This window comes from Ctenopharyngodon idella, chromosome 4 (assembly GCF_019924925.1).
Source record: "Ctenopharyngodon idella isolate HZGC_01 chromosome 4, HZGC01, whole genome shotgun sequence".
Taxonomy (NCBI): domain Eukaryota; kingdom Metazoa; phylum Chordata; class Actinopteri; order Cypriniformes; family Xenocyprididae; genus Ctenopharyngodon; species Ctenopharyngodon idella.
Genome location: NC_067223.1, coordinates 19,089,663 through 19,114,958, shown reverse-complemented (window position 1 = coordinate 19,114,958; position 25,296 = coordinate 19,089,663). Strand labels below are relative to the sequence as shown.

Genomic DNA, 25,296 nt, shown 5'->3' with positions numbered 1-25,296 from the left:
GAGGGATGTATCTTCTGAAAGCTGCTTTGTAAACTTCTCTACAACTGCCTCATTGGCAGACTGAAGAGGTCAGAGTGTGAGATCAGAGCATCAAGGAGAAAGATTTTCCTTTTCTCCTTATCACAGATGCCCCTCCGTGGCAACTATAGCAACCATAGAATGGCAGATGCACTGGCTGTGTGCTTTGTGGCATGGATGGCTAAATCTGTGGCATGCACAGGTTTTTTTTGACTGCCTCAGGAGATAGTACTCAATGGGTGGGCCTGGAATTGCCACAACACCTGTGTCCCAACCTTAGTGGGGAGAACACCACCCTCTAGCACCATTACTGAGCGGAAATTGGGCGGATTTCAAGGTTGCAGGGCCCCACAGGCCTGTCTTGCCTCTGCATATTCCTTGATATGAACCACAAGGTGGTAAGCAGAGAAGGTTGATTTATTTGATTTATTTAACACTCTGGAGCCGGCGGTATCGCCGGCGATACCACCTATGGTTTTTTTCTTACCAGTGTGAAAGAGACTAAAAATACTCTGTCAATTTTGGACATATCAATTAAGAGTTATATACCATTCTAATCTGTGAAATGTCTTCTTTTATTTGTGTACACTCAGAGTAAAAACAAAATGTTGTGCTTTTTGCAAAATAAAGAAAACTAACATGATGCACAAGCCGCAGTCTCTCTCTGAATGAAGTCCAATCTGACACTCCCTCAGAAAATGAACTGTAACGTAGTGAAAACTAATGACACAAAAATGAGACATATGTCTAAAGAAACGTTGAAATGCCAGGTTTTAAATCCTGTAGGTAAAATTGAAACACCTGTCTTCTCAGGTGTGAATCACAGCATTATTCATGAAGATTCACGCCTCCCGCATACCGTCTTTCTTGACAAAAAGTGTCTTACAAAATTTAAATCAATATATTGTTTTATATGAACCAGTAGGCAGGATAATTTTTACATCATTTTGAAGCAAAAATTCTAGTCTACAACCTCCAATACCCAGAAGTCTTGTGAACACATATTTAGTATTTATTTTGTGACCGTATTTCAGTGACTTAAGTTTTTTGTTTTTTTCAATAACCACGCATAAAGGTTATACTCTAAAAATTACAAACATGTACATACATGTTGCTCACATATTATGGTAGCCTAGTACGTGCTGAATACAGTGTAATGACACTTGTGCTTTTTCAGTTGCTTCTAAAAATATTGATGGCAAAAATGTCAGGGCATGTCAAAACTTCTCCAGGGCCCCAAAAATCCTCAGAACCCAGAGGGTTAATGTCTGCCTCTACTCTGCCCACTTGTGACCCTATGATTGAGGCTGCCATGCTCTTTCAGCAGATATGGGGCCTGAACTATGAGATGCAAACAACTGACTTTCATCCCACAAGAAAAAAGTTAAGTGAGATGGGAAGCTCCCTCACCGCGGTTCATAACAGTGAGCGCATACAGTTTCCTTGAAAGCTGAATGTGCTCACTCCATTGGCAAGGCGGGAGCCTTTAAAGAGGATGCAGCACCAGGGAAGAGATAGCTAGCAAGCAGCTCTTCAACTAGGGCATCCTCACATATCGTTGCTCACACTGTCTCTCCACATGTAAATAATTTTAACACATGAGAGAGAGACTATACGAGTTGAATATAAATTCCTCCATTATCTTGACATCTCAATGTAGGGACCACACACAAACCAAACCCCTGCCTTGAGTCTCCATCTAATTTCAGATTTTTTTGTTCTGCCAACACTTTTTACCATTTTGTCATATGCTTCCACTTGACAGACTGTGCAAAATGTGCTTATGTTCAACAATTCACATTATTCACAGCTCTCTTTGATTTTTCATTTTTAATTGAAATTTCTTTTTCCCTTTTTACTGGTCTCACTTGCATCCAGGAGGTTGAATATTAATAAAATGACTCCACATTTTCCACTCTTACAGTCTTTTAATTTGTTCAAATAACTGATAATAATTTACCTGCATTTGTGGTCTGTTAATTTCATACCCTAGCTTCATCATACAATTTCATATATTTTTTTATTACTTTTTTAGATGGTGGCTTGATCAATCATCATTTGTGTTCAGAGAACTTCATGTCAGATAGGATATTAGATATGCGATCAATAAAAGACTTTCACAGTCATATACTTGAATATATAAAACATGACTTTAACCATCCATATCCTCCTCTTTCCATTATTTCATCCTGTGTTATAGACTTGCTGGATGTCGTCTCTCTGATCAGCATTGTGAAAGTTTGTCTTCAGCTCTACAATCAAACTCCCATCTCAGAGACCTCAACCTGAGTTTCAATGACCTGCAGGATTCAGGAGTGAAGCTGCTCTCTTTTGGGCTGAAGAGTTCACTCTGTCAACTGAACATACTGAGGTTTGACTTTCACATTAAACCCTCTTACACATAAAACCAAGTAAATTGCTGTATTGGGGTGGCAGGGTGGCTCAGTGCACCACAGGTGTGAGTGTGTGTGTGTGTGTGTGTGTGTGTGTTAGCCATCCATCCAGGGTGTTTCCCTGCCTGCATCCTGAGATGCCGAGATAGGCTCAAGCATTCCAGCATTCCTACATTTAGAAAATAAATGGAAGGATGAAATTTGCTGAATCTGCTTTTCTGGTGAATGTAAATGTTGTTCACATAAGCAGTGGTTTTTATGTCTTTTTACTGTACCAACCATTATTCAGACCACTAATTTTATCAAACCTTTATGTATAGAAAGTCAGTGCACTCATATTACTATGAATAGGAGAAAGTGCTATGCGAAATATGGTGGAATAAGTCCCGCCTTCTAAATAAAAAAAGCTAATCACTGATTGATAAAGTCATCACGTCACTGCAGCTGTCGTTAGAAGCTACGTTTGCTATATAAACAGTCAATGTTATTGACAGTATTGTAAATTTTTTAATACAGAGATAGTATATTAAAAGCACATTTTAGTTCATATTTCATGGTGTCTCAAAATAGCACAGTTGAGTACACTTAGATGTTCTTAAGTTTATCTTAAGATGTACTAAAAAAGAATCTTTAGTATATTAAGTACAAAATTAGTGTGCAAAAATAGAGCACTTTAAGTAAATTATAGAAGTGTACTTTTTTTTCCACCTGGGTAGGCCTATACATCTGCTTTAGCTGCTGTGGAAAACTTTAAAAAAAAAATATGCAAACAAAAATAGCTATGTAGTGATCTATGTAGGCTATGCAGTGATCACTACATACTAGGCACCAAATTATGAGCCACATTTCACATAAGGTTCTGATATACTGATGCCATTTCAAACTAAATCTAGACAAACAAAGGTGTTTTGGAGTTTGTTTCAGTGGTTTAAAGCAGCTCATTAACAGCAGAAAGAAAAAGTTCACACTGGCTTTTAAACACCTTTGATCAACTATTGGTCCATGTTGATTATGTAATAGGTGGGTGCGCTCTGGGGCTCCACCTTTTATATTAATTTTTTTAGGTCAGACACAAGTAAACACATGAATACACTGGTGTGCTAAATTGCAGAGCTGGTGCAAACATACCTACATCTCTGATTAAATTGCTTTGGAAACTACTCTTTTGTCACTGCTGCCATTTTGTTGTATTGTTTGTTGTCTTATTGCAGGGGTGTCCAAACTTTGTCCTGGAGGGCCACTGTCCTGCAGAGTTTAGCTCCAACTAACCTCAACACACCTGCTTGGAAGTTTCTATTATGCCTAGTAAGACCTTTATTTGCTGGTGCAGGTGTGTTTAATTGGGGTTTAAGCTAAACTTTGCAGGACAATTGCTCTCCAGGTGCACGGTTGGACACCCTTTTATTATTAGGACGGTAGCATGTATCACATATTTTAATACACATCTAAACACCGCTACCTGCAGTGAGAACGGCATCAGAATGTTTGCAGTATACAATTGATTATCATTTTTGTTTTTTCTGTTTATGCCTGAGTGAAAAATGTAGAACAACTTTACCAAGAATGTATCATTGCCTTTACTTTAATGACATTTCCAACTATAAGACACCATCCCCCAATTATTTGGGGGATCAACAACTGGATAACAACCTGAATGAGTTTACTGACTGTTTTACCTGTTTGTCTAAATGCACTAGCTGACCAGCTGGCCCCTCAACTCCTCACAGATCTTTAACAGATCACTGGAGCAGCATGAATTTTCTCTTGCTTCAAAGACTCCATAATCATCCTTTTCCCAGTGAAACCACATGACTACAGAACTTTTGCTCTAACATCTATGGTCATGAAGCTGGTCATTTAACACATCTATTCCACTACTACAGAGTCTTGAGCATGACATGCAGAGTCCATGAACTGTTAAGCACTTTCTATTAAAAGTTAAAATGTGAGCATGCTTTATTAAATTGTTTCCCTGATTTAACTAAAAAAAGGGAATAAATAAGCAAAATGTGGCAACAATTTAACTAAAATTATAGAATTAAAATTACAGAATGCATGAATTATTTTTTTCTGTCTGGGGTGCTTGATGTGGTTTAGCAATTCTGCATTAACCCTCTGGGGTTGCAATCACTTTCTTTTTTCCTGGTAATGCTGAAAAGAATATACTCTATATTGTCATACAGAAATGAGAAATACATCATTTGAAAAGGGTCTTTTTTTATTTGTGCACACTCACAATAACAACAAAACGTTGTGCTTTTGTAAAATAAACAAACAGGGTGTGCTTTCTGCCATCTCAGACTCTGCAAATTTCTTTCTGAAACACATCACAAAAATGAACTGAAACTCAGAGAATACTTGCCACACAGACATGAGAGATATGTCTTTAGGAAGCTTGAAGTGTTTACTTTTAAATGAAATAAGTCATATTGAAAACAAATATTCCCTGTTTATGTAATCCATATGAAACCAACGAAAAGTATAATTTTTTTCATCTCAGCTCATTATTTTTAATGTGGCCACACCCACGAGGGGAGGATTGACGAGTTAGTCTTATTTACATTAGTTATCGTGTTATTGATAAATAAACTTATACACATTTTATTAGTTAAACTATTGCTAGACTAAAATATGTGAAATCGATGGAAACATGTTGAAATATGAAATACATAGACAAACAGGTAGGCAACCTTTCATTGGAAATGTCTAAATAAATCTAAATGTCATACAACACAAGTATGTTTTTATGCTCTATAAAATAAAATGCAGTACGATATGAAATATGAGCAAACATTACATGTTTTTACTTCAAACTCACTTCATAACATCGGTCGAGTGTTTGAAATAAATTCCATTTGGGATCTGAAGTGGTTTCTTATCACAGAATGAGGCAGACAGTATATTATTTTGAAGTATTCTATACTGTAATTAATGCTACATCAATTAGCATTGCATCAAAAATGTACTTTATTCTTATGAAAATAACCGAGATGGCTTGAAGAACACAGATAAACCATATATTGTTGCAGCTGTAGGAACCTTTTTCCTCGTCGAAGCAGAGACCAGGAGACGTTGGGATATCTTTCAAGCAGAAGTTACTTTTTATTGAGAAACGCACTGTGCGTTGCTGTAGTCATCCAAGTCCAACTAAGGCAGTGTATACATGATATTTTATAGGCATTCAGTGGGCAGTCCTTAAAGGTGTTGCCCTTACACACAGCCTTAGAAGTGACCACTAAAACAAAAGCATCTAAAGACAATACAGGCAATTACCCCTGACTGTATAGATAATAGTTCTTGTGACCAGCTACTGTTTATACCATTTGGGGTACTAAGACTATGTAAACATTCACACATAGTTTGACTCCTAGTAGTTGTCAAAGACTGACAAAACCTCCTTACTGGAAACTCTATCAGTAAACTGATGCCATCATGTTCACCTTGAATGCCCTCAGCATAACAGTGTCATTCAAATGCATAGGTGCTAATCCAGTCAGTCTGACAGTATAGCCCATACCTTCATGTTATCATAGAGACAAAGGCACAGCTGTGTCTTGAACTTGTCATGCCAAATGGTCAGGAAGTGCATAAAGACACCTGGGCTGCCTGACTTGATTTTCTTAGAAAGTCATCCTTTTTACCTCAAAATGTTAAATACAATGTACTTCACCTTAGTATTTCATAAGATGCTATGTCAGGACATAGGATCAGCAGATCTTAAACAGATTCTTAAATTTGTAATCCCACATAGCCGTATGTTTATTGTATTCATATTTAATATGTCAAAGCTTTTCTATCTTCTTTTTATTCAGCTACAGTGATAGCACCCTTATACCAGTATTGGTGAGTAGCTAACTAGAAGTAGCATCGCTACTAGCTTAACTACATTTTTCAATAGCTTTTCAGTAGCTCAGCTACTTTTAAAACAGTGTAGCTTTTCCAGTAGTTAACTACTTTTTCCAGCAAGTAGCAGTGTAGCGCGACCAAAAGCTACATTCAGTTTTGTGGTCTGACGAGTCACGAGCCTGTAATGCAGTGAAGCACTAAATTTCATGCATCTTGCGGCTTTACAGTCCATCCACACACCGACAAGAGATTGTCTGATGATTATTTAAAGGACATACATTAGTGGATATTGAGTCGACTGTAAGTTATGCAAAGCAAAGATTAAAACGCTGTCTAGAAGACTTAAAGCACATACAGGAGGTGAATAATAGCCTTTTTAAATTAATTATCCTGCTTTATTGCACTCTATATCAAATGTCTATTTCTGATTTAATTACAAAGATGACCCGCCATGGTTAAATCTGTCCCACTACAGTTTTGTAATGAAACTAAAAGATCACTAATCGAACAGAAAATAAAATCACGATATAGTAGTGCACTAATCACATGGCAAAGGCTGGCTGCGGCGGGATTCCAAGCAGAGTGCACTACGTACATGTGAGCAGCTCATGATTTGAGTCTCAGAGCGGTTCTGTTCAAAGTAAATGCTGCACGCTCCATCATGTGCTGTAAGTTTACCCTGCATTTTTGACTAATCTTGATTATTTAATTTCAATTGCATACGTTTTGTTCTTGCACTGATGTTACATTTGTTGCAATTATGCACTTTGACAACCAGTATTGTGTGTATTGGATAGTTTACAAAATCAAACGTTTAGAACCGTTTTTCCATTAAAATGACTGGGAAAAAGTGTCCTAATCAACCTGAATTCATCCTACTCTTTGAAATCATAGTTGCATTGCATTGCATTATGTTGTTGTAGCTTCTGGACCAGACACACAATTATTCATTTTATTTAATGAATAATCCAGAAACTCACTCTCTCAAAGTTCTAGCATCCCAAACGTAGCTAATACACAGGCAGAACTAGGTGTCCTGTTACAGGACTCAAGAACACTGATAAGGTTTATTGCCATCAGGAATGTGCAGAGACTTGTGACTCTGACCTAATTCTTTCTGAGAAGGACACATAAACCCTTTTAATTCTATATATTCGATATATAACCACATGAGAAATGTATAAACATGTATCCAATTTTTCCATCTCATGATTTTCCTTTTATAGGCATTGGCCTATGCATTAATTCTCTCTTTTGAACTCTTTTGGTATTAATGTTTCAGAGTTGCATACTATGGTCGACTAAAATAACATGGGTAGCATGTTTGGTTTCGTTTCCTATTTGGTAATTTATGTTACATGTTGCTAACTCTGTGACACACTAGTATTATAAGAATCTAGAAGGTTCTTCTCTCAAACATCCAATCCAATGTCTTATGCTAATATCTTGCTACAGAACAAAAACTCGTAAAGTTCCCCTCCGAGGTGACAACTCCTTATTGGCTCAGACACCTCAAGAGGTTGTGGCATCTTCACCCCTTAACATCACTGATCACAAGACCACGCTCTCTTCCCCCTCTCTCTTCTCTTCTTTTTTTTTTTTTTTTTTTACTGAGAAAACTGATGCGAAGATGATGCTAAGAAGCTAGAAGCTTCTAAGGAACCCCAAGCTTGTGCCAGGCTCCAGCCTAGACTTTCCATTCACCAAAGATCCTCTGAATCCAACTGGTTCTCGTTCATCCAGACAATAATAGCAAAAATCAACTGGAGCCTCCACAAATTGCATCAGGACAGTTAATCCAAATTGGCGAGACATGCAAGTATCAAACTTAAGGCTGTTTATACTTGTGCGTTGAGTGTACTCCGTAACTACGGCGTAGGCTGTGTGTACCACGCATAACCTACGACGTAACCTGACATGCACCTCTTCAAAAATGTGACAACACGTCAATTCTACGTGGACTGCAAGCACTGTGATTGGTCTGCTAGAACCTCTCCCTCATGTCAAAAAACTGGTGCAGAACACTCGGAGAAGAGCGAGCGTTTTCAACTTCCATAGGAATGAAAAAACACTCTGTTTCAGGGGACACATGCAGTCATACTACTATTTGGCGCTTCTCTGCCACTTCTATTTGTAAGCTTCTCTGACAATGTACAGGTACATAACAAGCTGCTTCTTCTTTGGCTTTTGCCTTGATGCGCAACATGACCGCGGACACTGCCTACTAGCGGTGTGCATGCACGTCGACGCAGACAACGACGCAGAAGTATAAATGAAAACAGACGCATAGCCTACGGTGCAGAGGCTCTGGCGTAGGTCCGACGCAGAAGTATAAATCAGCCTTTAGTCTAATTATTTTATACCTTAAGTATCCTTACTCCTTTTAAAGAAGGGCGTGTTAGGGCTGTTGATCTGCTGAATTTCAAACAATGCTGTAACTTTTTGCTTTCCTGTATTCTGCTTCAGCTTTCTCTTTCCCTTGGTAACTGTATGCATGTATGTGTGTGAATGTTAGAGTAGTTTAAGTGTTTAGTCTAGTCTTGTTCATGTCACATGTAAAGTTGTCCGTGTTTCATTTTAATTTCCACTTTCCCACAATCCCACCAATCTTAAATCATTAAAAAAAAAAAAATCCTACTTTTAAAAATTTTAAAATATACATTTCTAAAATTCATATCACCCAACAAAGATGCATTAAAATGCCAATAAGCACTCTTTATTTTAACATTCACTATAAACACTTAACATAAAACCAAACAGTGATCCGAAAACCCAACTGGAATAATTAAACGCTTTAACAACATTAAAATGATATCTAAAACAATAAAACCTATCAAGCCTGGCCATTGAAATAGCATTATCTCTGGAGTGTGCCCATGTATACTGCCTATTGTTATTGTTCAGTTCTCTCCACACATCACACAAACTTTGGGTTTCAATCAATTCACGTATTACATGACTTGAAGCAGTATGAGGTTCAAAATTGTTTCTATCAAGAGTTTATTCTGCATTTTATTCTGGGATTGCATAAAGAAATTATTTACCTTTTAACCTCCAATAATTTGGACTGCAGAGAGAAATAATCAGAAATGTAATGTGCTATCACAGAAATATATGATTCCATAGCAACAGATGTCCACAGGTCTGTTGTGAGACAGACACTTTGTACAGCCTGAAATGAAATTAATGTAAAGTTATGCCAATATTTAACCTGCTCCATCATTTTTGTGCTTAAAAAAAGCTCTTAAAGAGGAGTTGATTCCCCTTGTTTGAATCGATTCCCAACGCCTCAGAATCAAAGTGGTCCCAATGAAAAGAATTGATTCCTAGCCATAATGATTGCCACCCCCACTGGTTCTCCCAACTCTACTAGGCTAGAGTACTGTCACTCTGATGATCCCTATATATCGTTGGATCAGAGTACCGTAAATTAATCAAAATGCTCTGTCAGTGCTTTGGCTGGGTTTTTTACCATGCAATAAAGCTAATTTACAAGATCAATACATCCTTTTTTAAACCTCTTTGTCAAATGTAATGCATCTTTACAGGTGGCGTCGAAATGATTAATCGATTCATTCAGTTCTAACAGCGCATAATACAAGCAGCGCCTTACACGTAGAGGGCATAAAACTGCATTATTTATGTTGTCAATTTGGACTGTTTTTTTTGCTATATTTTGCCAACGAAAATACTTCCAAACTAAGCAGAAAAGTTGTGTCTCCCAGCAACACACAGCTGTGTTTTGTTCTTGAATGATTCACTGTTTTTGAACAAATGGGGTTGAATGAATGATTCTGTGATATACTTATTAAGGCTTGCCATTACCTACTGGCAGTTTTAGTTTCATATATAATAGAATAATTTCATTTTCCCCACCATTTCATATTTTTATATTAAAAACATTTTATTTAAAACATTAATCCCATAACATTATTTAGGGAATTTCAGTGTAAATGGATTTTGATAAATGGTAAGATTTTTTTTTTTTTTTTTTCCCGGCCTGATTTCTTTTAATTGGTATAACAGCCCCATAGTGTAGTGTTAAATAGTGTAATTAATTAAAAGATGATCAACAATATGTAATATGTATATATTTTTTTTTTTGTTGTAAATAATTATTATAAGAAGGGTGCCATTTTTTTTTTTCACCTGAGCACCTTCCCACTAAAATGTCTTTGCACGGTCCTGGCTTTAATTAAAGGGGAGATTCACATGCCAATGAGTAATAAAGGAATAACTAGCTAGATTCAGCCTCGTCCCTAACCGCACTGAACACGCTAGAGCTCCAAATATCAGTTGTGAAACTTTTCGTGGTCACATTTTGGTGAAGTAGGCTGTTTATGTGGATGTAGATGTTTTGATATAACTCTGGTAGAGCCACATCAGTAAAATAATTATGCCCTTTTAGATGATCTTGTGGTCCAAGATGTGCAATAAGGCTTTTTAATCCAATGTCTTCTGTGACTGAAAGTGGCTGGTTATCAATGCTTATGACTTCCATTATCTTCGCTGTTATAGTTTTAGCTTTCTTTCTGTCCAGTGTGTAAGGTTAGTTTTTTTTTTCCCCAGCACATCTGTAATTGATGGCTGAGTGAGAGTGCATATTACTGGTTGCCTTTGACTTTTTTTGCATTTGCCAGTTTTTTTGTATTCACCATACTTGTCGTGGTGGCTCATTCTGAAGTGCTGAGTTGTTATATTAAATCTTTTAGCCAATGTTTCTGCATGTGATATCTCTTTATAACATACACTCCAAATGACAAATTTTTCATTGTTTCTTGAGACCTGAGCTTTGACTGAGCATGACTGAGCTTTAAAGTTGGACGTCCTGATGTGTTTTACTTCCTCACTTGTTTTATGTCATCAAATTGTGATTGGTACATGAGATCGGCTAAATTTAGTGATTACCAATCGAGCCATAGAATGCGATTACTAGTCGATACCGATCTGTGGCCGATCGACCAGAGCATCCCTATTCAGTACTAAGGGCTAATCTGGCTACAGAATCACCCCAAGCCTTTTGCAGCCTTTCCTTAAGTACGCAGACCAAGATAAATATTCTTCAAATGGAGGTGTGAAATAACAATTGGAATTTGCATTAAATGTGGTCTTAGACATGGGAAGTTTGCACCCTTTTTGAAAATATGAGTTGGATGAAAGACCATAGGAAAGAGTACACCCTCTGAAGTGGGCAAAATTTCCCTCAACTCTCAAATCTTTATTATAGTTGATTCTACTTCTAAAGGTTTTTATTGTTTTGTAAATAACATACATGGTATTAGATCAGATATTTCACACCCCACTTTAACAGGGTTTGCAGACCCTGTTTACTATTATGATCACTTGAACTTAGATTCTATTGCTTTTCCTGCGTTTACTGCACTTCAATCGAACAAGGAGAAGTCTTTAAAAGATATTATTTCTTACATGAATTATTCATCCAGCCTGCATGTATTACCTTCCTCTTTTCTCAAAAGGAATTGTTCCTGACTTGTGAGAATTAAGCCCTTATTGAAAAAAACAACCTTGATCCAACTTTGCCACAACAATATAGGCTGATCTCTAAACTTCCATCTATCACAATGGTTCTTGATAAAGTCATGGAGTTACAGTTCCTGCATGTGTTGGAGGGAATTAATATCTTTGATAAATTTCAGTCAGGTCATCTATTCTTCACCTTTTCTGTTTTCTTTGTATATGCTTCCCTTGGGTCAATTGATTCAACATTTTAAATGCATCATTTTTATGCTGTTTATTCACAGCTTTATCCTTCTTTGAAACAAAATATGTAAATAAGTATGATTGTTATTCTTGTAGATTATGTATTAGCCATCAAGGACTGGATGTAGGAAAATTTCCTACAATTTAATTAAGATAAAACTGAAACTGCTGTAATTGGTCCAGATGATATTGTGAATATGATTTAAGCCATATCTTGGCTCACTTGAGCATAACATGAGAACAGCATCCAGGAATTTAGATCTGCATGATGATAAAAAGTAGTCCAAAGCTGTTGCATCAGTTAAAGGGACTATATGTAAGAATTTTCATGTATTATTCACTTTTTTATTGCAAATGTGTGAACAGCTTGTAATCAAACTTAAAGAACAAGACCTTCCCTGACTTCCTAGGTTGTCTATGAAAGCCTGTAGGTTGATTTTTTTTTTTTTTTTTTTTTTTTATGTGAAGGACTCATAACGTTTTTAAAACAAAAATCTCAGTGTATTCTTTTTATTTTATGGTTATGTCATAATGTGTTATTGCAGTTTGTCCTTTTTTATGTCAATATTGTTTATTGTTTTATATACTGTGAAGCACTGTCACATTTGTCTGTAATAGGACTATATGAATAAAGCTTACTTTATTGCCAAGTGTGCTTACACCAGTGGTTCTCAAAGTGTGGGGCGTGTCCCAGATCAGTAGGAAAAAAAAAGTTTTACAATGGCGTTCAAGTGCATGAATAGCGGTTGGCGCTCTGCATTTATAGAGCGGCACCGAATGCCAATTGCACTGAATTGTTCTTCAGATTCTTGACTTGTCACTGTCTGAACAAGCCCAACATAGATGGTCGACATTGAAAGCACAGCTTCAGCGGACGGAATCACAAGCAGCTATTGTGAGTGGCGTGTGCTCCGCTGCTGTATGCGTTCTGGTGAGAAGACGTAACTTACAAGAAGCTGAGCCTTTTAAACCTTATATTTTTTTTAAAGTTTAAAGGGGGGCATGACCAAAAAAGTTTGAGAACCACTGGCTTGCACACATGAAATAGAAGCAGGAGTAAAGCACATGAAGGGTGGACAATGACTCCTCAAGAGACGCAAAGCTGTGCTCTTTTTATGCTTTTCAGAAATGGGGTAACTAACATGCAGTTCTAGACCTGCCACAACTGTCTTGTACATAATAAAGAAAACATTACTACAAAGTCTATCTCTTCCTCTGTTACAGACTTGCTGGATGTTGTCTGTCTGATCAGAGCTGTGAAAGTTTGTCTTCAGTTCTTCAATCATCAAACTCCCATCTCAGAGAGCTGGACCTGAGTAACAATCACCTGCATGATTCAGGAGTGAAGCTGCTCTCTACTGGACTGAAAAGTTCACACTGTCAACTGATCATACTGAGGTTTGACATTCACTGTTTCTTATTCACCATATTCAATGAAAAGGTGTTTCATAATTATGGCTAGTACATACTTATCCCTATGTATATTATAATATGAATGTATCAGTGACATTTTCTCTGAGCTGAGGACACAAGGGAGACTGATTTTGTTTTCTTGTGTAATGTTATAATGAATCAGTCAGTGTATGAGTTATTGAGAACTATTATGCTAGTATCCCCAAGCATTTATGATCAAAAGATTGTAACTGACACACATTACTGAAACGGAACACTCATAAGCATCCATGTCCAGAGGGATTTTATTAGGTTGAATAGTAAAATGAGCTGTGTGAAGCTCTGCAAGAAAATATCTAGTTAAAAATGCAAAGATGTAGTCAACAAAATGTAATAATATCAGTTTTACATGTGAATATTAACATTTGTACAATTTTTAATTCAAAATATATAGATTGAGAAGGGGGACTGTGTACAGTGGGCCCAAAGGCTTTTTTTTTTTTTTTTTGCTGAAAAAAGTAAGATTAATGTATATTTGCTTACCACAAAATCTAAATGTCCTGCACCACTAGCAGCCATGTTAAATTTAGGTCAGGCTGACTAACTGAGCACAGAAAACTTGAAACAGATCATGTGACCAGCATACTCAAGACAGACCAAGCTATGATAAATGATAAAAAAGACTTGATGAAAAAATCTTTTTTATGCAAAACAAGACAAGACACTAGCGAGTATGTATCTCGTGGTACATGTTGCCTGTTTTAGGGTTAAAAAAGAAATACAAAACCTGTGTTAACTGAAAGAATGTTGACAAAAAGATTGAATCCAATATTTGGTTTATAAGCACATTTTTGTAGGCCAGTCATTTTTGACCAGGAACACCATGAGTGTAACAAGATGGGGGGGAAAAAAATCACAAAAAAATTACAGACATTCTCAAATATTGGGTAAGTAGTTAGGAAAGTAAAGTCAGAATATTTGGCGTACTGTTGTTTCCATGCAAAACTTGCCATTTATCAATATGGACGTGAGTGGTGGCTATGATCAAATCTCACATCAGGTTTCATCTTGAACTGAGACGACAGAAAGCGCATCGTATTTGGTTTCTTTATTTCAATTTAAAATACAACTGATCACACAACATATCAGTTGTACCGTTGCTAACTTTACATTTCAATGAGTTTATCATCAAACTAAAATGCAGTCAATCAAACTTAAGTTACACTGCTCAAATTAAATGGTCCTCTGTACATTCTGTGCCGGTCAGCATGCCCAATGCCCCACCAAACACATATATTAGATGAATTACACATTTTCAAGGATGATGTTTTACATGGATATTGGAACATGACATGAGTGAAGTACAAAGCCTTATTTACCAAATGTAAGATTGCGAATATGGAAACATTTGGATTCAAGCTTATTTGTAAATATTTCTTTTTTACCAGTATTTAATATTCACATAAATTAATTTAATTGTTTGCAATTACAAGGTTAATGGGAGTTTCTGGAGTAAGATCAATTTGTCTTTAATTAGATTATTTCCTCTTCTTGGCTGGGTTACGTTTCTCCATGTCATAAACTCTAGGAGCAAGGCTTCTAAACCGTGAATTTTTAGGCGTATGATATTTAAATGAAGATTGTTTTGAGTCAGCACATTTATCAACATACAATCATTCGTACGATGGGATTGGCAGCATACAAATTTTTGAGGAATCACGCATGAACCCTGTCGTAAGATGATTCCTGCGCTCGGATCTGTGCTTGTTTCTACATTAAATTGATGAATGAGGCTCAGTAAGTTTTAGTCCAATGCAAAGATGTTAACTAGCATTTTTGGGAAAAGAAAATCCTCTCTGAGTCAAAATGACCCAAACACAACCCACAATCTTTTATATCTGAAAAAGTGTAGTTTTTGGTCCCACTTTATATTAGGTGTCTTTAACTACTATGTACTAACATTTAAATTAATCACTTGATACAATGCACATATTTGTGTGCATACATGTTTGTATACTATACTTATATTTAAAAAAAATACCTGCATGTAATTACATCTGTATTTAATTTCTGTAATTACATTTATAATTACACTGTTGACCTTTCCCTTACACCTTAACCCACCCTTAAACCTACCTATAACACCAAACTTGTCCCTAACTTTACCTGTATCCTACATCAATAGCACCAAAAGTGTTTTGCAATGCAGTATGAACAAAATAAGTACATTGTACTTATTTTTTGTATGTACATAGTAGTTAAGGTTACCTAATATAAAGTAGGACAATTTTTTTTTTATTCATATCAAAACACACTTGTAGCAAGGTTCAGTATTCAGGAAGGAAGAGGACAGGGTCGGCTTGACTACTGACTGCTTTTATTTGCACTAATTCTCAAAATACAAAACAAAAGGGGTGCAGACAGGCACAAAGCGGTCACAAATCATTCACAATTCTCTCACACGTAGATCACCAGCGGGGCAGCAGTCAGTAGTCCGTCTCTCTCTCACCCACTCCTGTTTCTCCTGGTGTTATATACTCTCTCCACACCAATTACTGAAACAAGAGACAGGTGTTCGTCATTTGCATTTAACCCACTCACTCACCGTTCGTCTCCTGACTCTCTCTCCCGCTGCCGACTCCGCTGAACCACGCCCCCCTCGCCACATACCCCCACCGCCCGACTCAGGCCGGGGAACCATCGAGTGATCCGCGCGTTGGTATCCTTCATGCGGTGGAGCCACTGCAGGGGGGCATGGTCCGAACAGAGGGTGAATTCCCGTCCCAGGAGATAATAGCGGAGGGTGAGGACGGCCCACCTGATGGCAAGACACTCCTTTTCTATGGTGCTGTACTTAGTCTCTCTCTTCGAGAGCTTCCAACTAATGTACAGCACCGGCCGTTCCTCCCCCTCTATCTCCTGGGACAGGATGGCACCCAGCCCCCTGTCCGACGCGTCTGTCTGCAACAGAAAAGGGAGAGAAAAATCAGGAGAGTGTAACAACGGCCCGCCACATAAAGCAGCCTTCACTTGGGTAAAGGCCTGCTGGCACAGCTCCGTCCACTGGACCGTATCTGGTGCCTCCTTTTTAGTGAGATCAGTCAAAGGGCTGGTGAGGTCCGAATAATTAGGTACAAACCTTCTATAATATCCCGCCAGCCCTAGGAATTGTCTCACCTCCTTTTTGGTCTTGGGACGCGGACAGGTCGCAACTGCTGCCGTCTTATCAATTTGGGGACGCACCTGCCCATGTCCCAAGTGGAAGCCCAGATATCTTACTTCCACCCGCCCAATTGCACACTTCTTCGGGTTGGCCGTGAGCCCAGCCCCTCTCAGCGACCTCAAGACAGCCCTCAAATGCTGCATATGCCGCTGCCAGTCATGACTAAATATAATTATGTCATCTAAATAGGCAGCAGCATACGCAGCATGGGGCCGTAAAATTCTGTCCATGAGACGCTGAAAGGTAGCCGGAGCCCCGAACAGCCCGAACGGAAGGGTAACAAATTGGTGTAATCCAAACGGCGTGGTGAAAGCTGTCTTTTCTTTAGATAATGGAGACAAGGGGATCTGCCAATATCCCTTTGTTAAGTCCAGTGTCGAATAAAACCGAGCCGTACCGAGCCGATCAAGCAGTTCGTCCACCCGTGGCATTGGATACGCGTTGAATTTCGACACAGCATTCACCTTGCGATAATCCACACAGAACCGAACCGAGCCGTCCGTTTTCGGAACTAAAACTATCGGGCTCGCCCAGTTACTGTTGGATTCTTCTATTACGCCCATGTCAAGCATTGCTCCTAATTCTGCCTGAACCACTTTTTTTTTATGTTCAGGCAAACGGTACGGCCGGCTGCGAACTACCACGCCCGGCTCTGTCTCGATATGGTGCTGAATCAAATTAGTACGGCCCGGTAGGGGCGAGAACACGTCCGCAAACTCTGCTTGTAATTTCGTTAGGTCAGTGAGCTGGGAGGGCGAGAGATGATCTCCTCCGGGGGCCAGTGCGAGAGATTGGTGTTTGGTATTCGCCTCTGGCCCGAGATCATCCTCTCCACCAATCACCATCGCCAACATCACTGCCTCTGCCTCATTCCATTTTTTAAGGAGATTGAGGTGATAAATCTGACGTGCCCCTCTCCTATCAGACCGTATAACCTCATAATCGAGATCTCCAATCTGCCGTGTGACCTCAAATGGTCCTTGCCACTTTGCTAATAATTTAGAGCTTGACGTTGGAAGTAATACAAGCACTTTCTCTCCCGGTGCGAATTTACGCAAGTTAGTTCCCCTGTTGTACAGCCGGCTCTGTCTGTCCTGGGCTTGTAACAAATTCTCCGTTGATAGCCGCCCCAAAGTGTGGAGTTTTGTTCTCAAGTCCATTACATACTGAATTTCGTTTTTACTCTGAGATGGTCCGTCCTCCCAAGTTTCTCTCAGGACATCCAGTACCCCGCGGGGCTGGCGTCCGTAAAGAAGCTCGAAGGGGGAAAACCCCGTGGAGGCTTGCGGGACTTCTCGCACAGCGAACAACAGGGGTTCTAACCATTTATCCCAATTTTTGGCGTCTTCTTGTACGAATTTACGAATCATGGTTTTAAGCGTGCGATTAAAACGTTCGACCAGCCCGTCAGTTTGTGGGTGAAAGACGCTGGTACGGATCGTTTTAATGCCCAATAATTCGTAAAGTTCGCGTAAAGTACGTGACATAAACGCCGTGCCTTGATCGGTGAGGATTTCTTTTGGAATCCCCACCCGGGAGATTAAAGTAAACAGTGCGTCCGCAACACTCTTCGCGGAAATGCTGCGGAGGGCCACTGCTTCAGGATATCGAGTTGCATAATCCACAATGACTAATGCAAAGCGATGTCCCCTGGCTGATCGCTCTAATGGCCCGATGAGGTCCATACCAATTCTCTCGAAGGGGACCTGCATTAATGGGAGGGGGCGCAAAGGCGCTTTTGGGGTGGCCGGTGGATTTACCAACTGACATTCACGACAAGACGCGCACCACCTGCGCACATTCTCGTGAATGCCCGGCCAAAAGAATCAGGTCATGAGGCGATTTAGTGTTGTTGCCTGTCCTAAGTGTCCAGCCATTGGATTAGAATGAGCCGCTTGGAAAAGCATTTCCCTGCGGCTCCTTGGAACTAACAACTGGGTTGTATCTTCTTTTGTCTGGGTGTCTTGGGTCACCCGATACAACCGATTTTTTATAACTGCAAAATATGGATAAGTAAGCGCCCGTCCAGGCTGGAGAGGCTGACCGTCGATGGTTTGGACCTGCTCAAATGCACGTTTTAGGGTCTCATCCTGAGACTGCTCCAGGGGAAAGTCATCGCGATCCGAGAGAATTATTCTCTCAATTTCACTCTGTTCCCCTGAAGCAGCACTCAGTGGTCCCCGTTCAGTCTCTCCCGCCTGTGCTTGCGCATCCCCAACCATCGCCTTTTTCCCCCAAGAGGCATCCGTGCATAAATAACCCAATAATTCAGAAAATGCTGGCCAATTTGTCCCCAAAATTAACGGATGCCGGAGGTGCGGATTAACTGCCACCTCAATGCTATGCTTTTGGCCCCTGAACTGGATAATGACCGGCACTACCGGATATACCACCACATCCCCGTGTACGCACCGCACCTTAACCACGCGGCTTGTATCCAATGCCCCGGATGAAATCAGGCTTTGATGGATCGAGGTTTGGTTACAGCCTGAATCCACCAAGGCCTGATAGGTACCCCCCTTGATACTCACAGGTATTTGATACCAGCCAGCTTGACCGGGGGCAGCCTGCGGGGCGTCCGGGACCCGGACCATTGTCCCAACCTCCATCACTGGGCACCTGTCCACGAAATGCTCCGGGTCCCCGCAACGCCAACAGGCTGGCCCAGACCTCCCCGCCGCCCCAGTGGCAGGGAGTGGGGTAAATGATTGGCGTGGAGAGAGCGGAGAAACAGGCGCGGGGTCCTGTCCAGCGGAAGTCAGTCCCGCCCTCCTGGGCGGGGCTCTGGGACCCCCGAACTGGCTCTGGTCAACCCCGCCCCGCCCCCGGGGCGGGACTCGAGGATGGACAGGTGGGCGGGACCTGGGGAGAGGGACAGGACGAGAGAGAGAGACAGAAGGGGAAGACGGGGAGAGAGAGACAGATGGGAGGGGTTCGCCGACCCCTGGGCACGCCACCATATGGTCCTCCGCGAGGTGGATGGCTGAGTCCAGCGACGTGGGGCGGTGGCACTGGACCCACTCTGCTGTCCTCCGTGGGAGCCGAGTAATGAACTGCTCCAGTACCACTCGATCGACAATCTTCTCCACGTCGCTTCCCTCAGCCAACAGCCAATTGCGGCAGGAGTCCCGGAGCTGTTGGGCCAACACGAACGGTCGGCCGGACTCGCCCAGTTCCAGGGAACGGAACCGCTGGCGATGTTCTTCAGGGCTCCGGCCGACCCGCTGGAGGATGGCCCTTTTTAGGTCGTCGAAGACCAGGAGATTCTGCACCGGAAGCTGCTGTGCCGCTATCTGGGACTCCCCGGAGAGCAGCGGGACCAGGCGCATCGGCCACTGGTCCCGCGGCCAGCCCGACAGCTCGGCCGTCTTCTGAAAAAGATCGATGAATACCTCCGGGTTGTCCTCAGATCCCATTTTGTGGAGTGGTAGGTGGGCGGGCACAGCTCGAGGTTCCAGGGCTTCCGGTCGAACCTCCCGGTCAATCCAGCTCCGGAACCTCTCGCGGTCCTCCTGCTGGGCTTGAACAACGACTTGGAAGCACCTCTCTTGATCCTGTCTCAAGTCCAGCAGGGCCTGGTGTTGTTCTTGTTGCATGACCGCGAGGGAGGTGATAATCTCCGCAAATGGCGATCCGGAGGACGATTGCATGGCGGCGGCTTCCGTCTTCCTTCCCGGGTTTCGGCACCAGTGTAGCAAGGTTCAGTATTCAGGAAGGAAGAGGACAGGGTCGGCTTGACTACTGACTGCTTTTATTTGCACTAATTCTCAAAATACAAAACAAAAGGGGTGCAGACAGGCACAAAGCGGTCACAAATCATTCACAATTCTCTCACACGTAGATCACCAGCGGGGCAGCAGTCAGTAGTCCGTCTCTCTCTCACCCACTCCTGTTTCTCCTGGTGTTATATACTCTCTCCACACCAATTACTGAAACAAGAGACAGGTGTTCGTCATTTGCATTTAACCCACTCACTCACCGTTCGTCTCCTGACTCTCTCTCCCGCTGCCGACTCCGCTGAACCACGCCCCCCTCGCCACAACACTACACTACAAATATGTTTATTCTGTGCAATAGGCACCAAAAAAATATACACTACTCACATGGCACTACAGTGTGAAACAGGCCTTACAGCCACACAGTCTTAGATCAAATTGACTGCAAATAAAATCAATTAAATTTTTATATTAAAACAATCTTAAGACAGAAGTGACAATTGTAAATGTCAGAATGTCTTAATGGCTGTTGTGACAGGAGTTCATTACTTCCTCCTTTATTGTTCTCTTTAGATTGGTCTTCTGTAATCTCACTGGTCAATGCTGTGAAAGTTTGTCTTCAGCTTTACAATCTTCAAATTCGCACTTGAAAGAGCTGGACCTGAGTAACAATGACCTGCAGGATTCAGGAATGAAGCTACTCTCTGCTGGACTGAAGAGTTCACACTGTCAACTGAACATACTGAGGTATTTAACAACACACACTCTCTCTCTTTCGGCTGCTCCCATCAGACAGTGGAATAACAGATTAAGGTTTACTCTGATCAAACTAAACTAAAAATGTCATATTGGTCCTCATTTTGACTTATTGGGTGCTTGTAATGTCTCAGTGGAAACTATTTGCTCTAGTCTTTTACTGAAAACATCTGTTTGGGCTTTTTAAACTCTGCTACGGTAATATCTAAGTATCATGTATGTATGAGTTTTTGCATGATTAGTGAAAAATCATATTTTTTAGTCACTGAAATAAGGCCATAAAACACAGACTGAAATTATTTTCACAAGACTTTTGAGAACTGGTTCTTGTACACTGGATTTTTCACTTCAAAATGATGTGAAATTCCTTCTGAGCACTCATTCACATAAAACAATACATTTATTTAAATGTATGTTAAATTTTGTGTCAGAAAGACAAGGAGGTCAGAATCATCATGAATATTGAGTGTTTCACCCCCTGGGGAAAAAAGACACTCCCCTAATGGCCCTATCCATGTCAATGGGACTGGGACAAAAGAACGAATGTGAGGAGATTAGAAGAATTGCTTTTTTTGATTGTATTTTATTAACAACACTATAATATAAAAATATAGATATATAATTAAGTCATTTATTGAGCACAGAGTCACACAACTTTGTCATTCCTGAAACAGTTCCTGTTCAACTGGAGAAATAACCAAACATACCTGGCATTCCCAATGTGTTTTTTTAGGCTTTTTGCTATACACTGAAGAAAAAACAGCCCCACGTGAGTAGTGAGCTTGTTTTACCATGTTTATCTCAGTCCAGTGTAGTTTAACTTGTTGATGTAGGTACAGCGCTCTCAAAGAAAAATAGTTTGAAGTGACTCATATGAAAGTTTGTCAGCAGGACAAGGTGCAGGCATCTTACAGTGCTGTTGTTGCATTGTGGTCTTCGAAGACCAGTTGTGATGCAACACTTCCTTAAGTTGGCACTGCTCCTACTAAGCGCTGTTAGATTTGACTGAGCTAAGTACATTTGGGGTGGCATTTCTTCACCATCTTTAAGGGTATATTAAATCCAACAAAGGGACTTAAATCAGGGTCTACTGATCTATTAAAATCCAAACTTTACTTATTTTTTTTTTTTAAATTGGCCATTAAATTTTCCCATATGGGACAATACACACTGAGCTGCCTATTGAGCCATCACACCATTTTGTGGAGACATTTCTCATCCAACCTGGAGGATGCTGTAGCAAATTAGTCCAAAAGGGAAATATGTATGATTAATTATGATCAATAAAAGTATTTGGATCAAGTAACTGATTTGGGGGGATTCCTGATAGAATCAGTCTTAGGCATCAGGCCAACGTTTGCCCAGCAAAGTGAGAACATCTATAGATTACAGTTGTATATCAGTGTCGAATATCAGTATCAAATTTCTAACATACCTCTGTGAAAAGGGGTAGGTGATACTTAATGTATCAAAAAAGAGAGTCATAATAGTTTGTTGAGGCTTCAGTTAATCTTTGCTGAAGTTGTATTGATGAGAGAACCAGGTTGATGCAGAAGGTCTGTGATGATTGGAGCCTGGCAAAAACTTAGGCGTCCTTCAAAGACTTCTAGCTCAGCATCATCAACTTCACATTAGAATTGAATCCACTATGATTTTGTCATTAGTGATCTTTCAAAGCATGAGGATGTCACATTCTCAGGAGGTGATTGAGCCAATAAGGACTTGTAGTTTCAGAGGGGAAGTTTAAGATCCTTTGTCTTCTAGCAAGCTGCTTTGCATATGAAATTAGATTGGGTGTTATGAGAAAATCCTTTGAGATTCTTATAATGTTAATATGTAACCAATTTAGCAAAATGTAATGTAAATGAACATACAGAAAATTAAAATTGCAACTCATAGATACCAAACATGTTATACATGTGATCTTGGTTAACTACAGTATGCAATTCTAAAACATTAATTATATATATAATGCATAGGATTAAGGCAGGGGTGCCCAATCCTGCTCCTGGCGATCAACTGTCCTGAAAAGTTATGCTCCAACTCTAATCAAACACACCTGCCTTTAATTTTCAAGTGATCCTGAAGACCTTATTTAGTTGCTTCAAGAGCGTTTGATTAGGGTTGGAGCATAACTTTGCTGGACAGTCGATCGCCAGGAGTAGGATTGGGCACCCCTGGATTAAAGGGTCTGTTTGTCTGTAGTAGTGAATGAAATAAGAGTGAACCTCTTTAAATTCCTTTGGGTAGTAAAACTTATCTTGCTGATGTGCTTTTGCTGCTTTGGTAACCAGAGGCCTTGTTTTGCATCTGGGTGTTAGTCGCAGTTTGGGGGTAGTTCCACAGACATTCTAGCACCTTATTAAGCAGTGGATATTACGAGATGCAGTAGAAAGAAATGTTTAAAGAAATGTTTAATGTTTAAGCATGTTGAATTTCAAACTAAGAACTGGTACCATTACAGTGTTTTGACGTAGATCAATGATGACGGACAGGACAAGAGCACTTCATGGGCCAATCAGATTTTAGGTGTGGACAGTACCCCTCCAGCCCCACTTCTGGATTCACTATTGATCAGTGACCGGAGCATCAATCAGACTTAGTGAATGAAGTGAGATCATTCCAGAATGAACTCTCAAAGAGCAAGCTCAGGACCTGCCACGACTGCAAATAAAAAGACTATTGCAGATTATTGTCACTAGTGCTGATGTAGGAATTGTCTGTGTTAGCAGCTAAAGGGTGGTCTAAAGTCTGTTTGAGACCCTCACCATCATAGAATCACATTTGAGTGCACCGATGCATAAAAGAGAGAATGAACAAAAGTAAAAACTTAAGGGTTGGGGAAAAAAAACATGTGCTTGAGAAAGTGAATCTCTGTCTACAGTGAACTGCACCAGTCGCTGTGTGAAAGTGATGTCTGATTAACAAACTAGTGTCATGTGGACTTGCTCTGTGTTTGTAGATTGTCTGGCTGTATGGTGACAGAGGAAGGCTGTCGTTATGTGTCTTCAGCTCTGAGTTCAAACCCTTCACACCTGAGAGAGCTGGATCTGAGCTACAATCACCCAGGAGAATCAGGAGTCAAGCTACTCTCCGATACACTGAACCATCCAAATTGTACACTGGTCAAACTCAAGTATGTTGAGTTATTTATAATATTCAAATATGACAGTCTTAATGTACTGTCAAATAATTATTTTATTGCAGTTTTTCTTATAATTATGATTATGAAATTATTTTACTATTAAGATGTGTTTTTGTTCTTGCTGTTTTTGATGATGCGTCATTATGATATGATATTCTCAATTCGTTTTTTAACAAACATGCTGATACGAATAGATAACAAATAGCTGATGCTAAACTCCTTTCTCTAATCTATCCTAAAGCATAATTGAATCAGTTTACTTGCATTATATGGGTGCTGGTAGAATGTTTGGTAGATTGTCTGTTGACCGACTACCAGTTTCTCTGTAGCTGGCAAAGCGTGCAATTTGAGCAAAGTTAACATAAGTTATTAGAAATATCTTATTATTTTCCATAATACGGTCACTGTTTACATCTCATTCCATTTGTAAACTCTTGGGTTACCAAAGCAGTGACTGATGCATTTTTATTACATTCCAAAAAGCTCTGTTATCAGCCCCACAGTGGAAAATGAAATTTTAGTCTTAGACTAAAATGCACGTTTGAGCTGTTTTAACTGAAATCAACTTTCAGTGACATATCTTAAAATATGTCAGTGTCATTGACGCACACCAGTAATGTTTTTTTCCAAGGCACGTTTCAAAAAGCTATTTAAATGCCCTAATTGAACTAAGGCCTGATCCTGGCTTAATCTAAGCCCTGTCTGTGAAACCAGGCCATTAATTTGTGGGAATGTTGTGGCCACAAGGACATTTCATTGAGGTAATGACATCCTAATGTCATGGCCATAGAATGTAAAGTTGTGGCCTCAAGATTCTATGTAGAGGGAACAGCATATTTTTTTCTCATGGCCATGACTGCTCATGTTGACATCCTTTTCATGTGGCTATGAGTTTAATGTGTAAACCAACATGCATGACCATTGCAACTTTTATCAGATTATCAGAAATGAATATTATTATTATTATTTTTTAATTTGCTTTGGTACTATTTAGCACTATTTGTGCTTTTTATAATTTTGTGGCAAAAACATGGAAATAAATTGTCATTTTTATCCTATCATTTACTATATTTATTTGTTTGGTTA

At 40.0% G+C, this 25,296-nt stretch overlaps 2 protein-coding genes across 12 annotated transcripts in view; one reads left to right on the top strand and one right to left on the bottom strand.

Moving 5' to 3' along the window:
• The window catches only part of LOC127510659 (uncharacterized), a 72,298-nt gene extending 51,662 nt beyond the window's left edge, over nt 1-20,636 (bottom strand). For 3 of the 4 annotated variants that reach the window (XR_007929689.1, XM_051890517.1, XM_051890516.1), the window contains exon 1: nt 19,125-20,636. Coding sequence is in view for 3 of the 4 variants with exons in the window: in XM_051890517.1 (XP_051746477.1) it covers nt 19,125-20,243 (1,119 nt within the window). In the remaining variant the exon portion in view is untranslated. Of the gene's footprint in view, nt 1-15,692; nt 15,926-19,124 lie in introns of those variants that run through there. The other variant, XM_051890515.1, reaches the window with a different exon arrangement.
• Nucleotides 1-25,296, top strand: part of LOC127510578 (NACHT, LRR and PYD domains-containing protein 3-like) — a 104,962-nt gene that overhangs the window by 68,750 nt on the left and 10,916 nt on the right. For 7 of the 8 annotated variants that reach the window (XM_051890232.1, XM_051890234.1, XM_051890230.1 and 4 more), the window contains 4 exons: nt 2,219-2,389; nt 13,203-13,376; nt 20,883-21,056; nt 24,028-24,201. The exons of the other annotated variant lie outside the window; for it this stretch is intronic. In XM_051890232.1, coding sequence (XP_051746192.1) covers nt 2,219-2,389; nt 13,203-13,376; nt 20,883-21,056; nt 24,028-24,201 — 693 coding nt within the window. The remainder of the gene's footprint in view (nt 1-2,218; nt 2,390-13,202; nt 13,377-20,882; nt 21,057-24,027; nt 24,202-25,296) is intronic. 8 annotated transcript variants of the gene reach the window in all.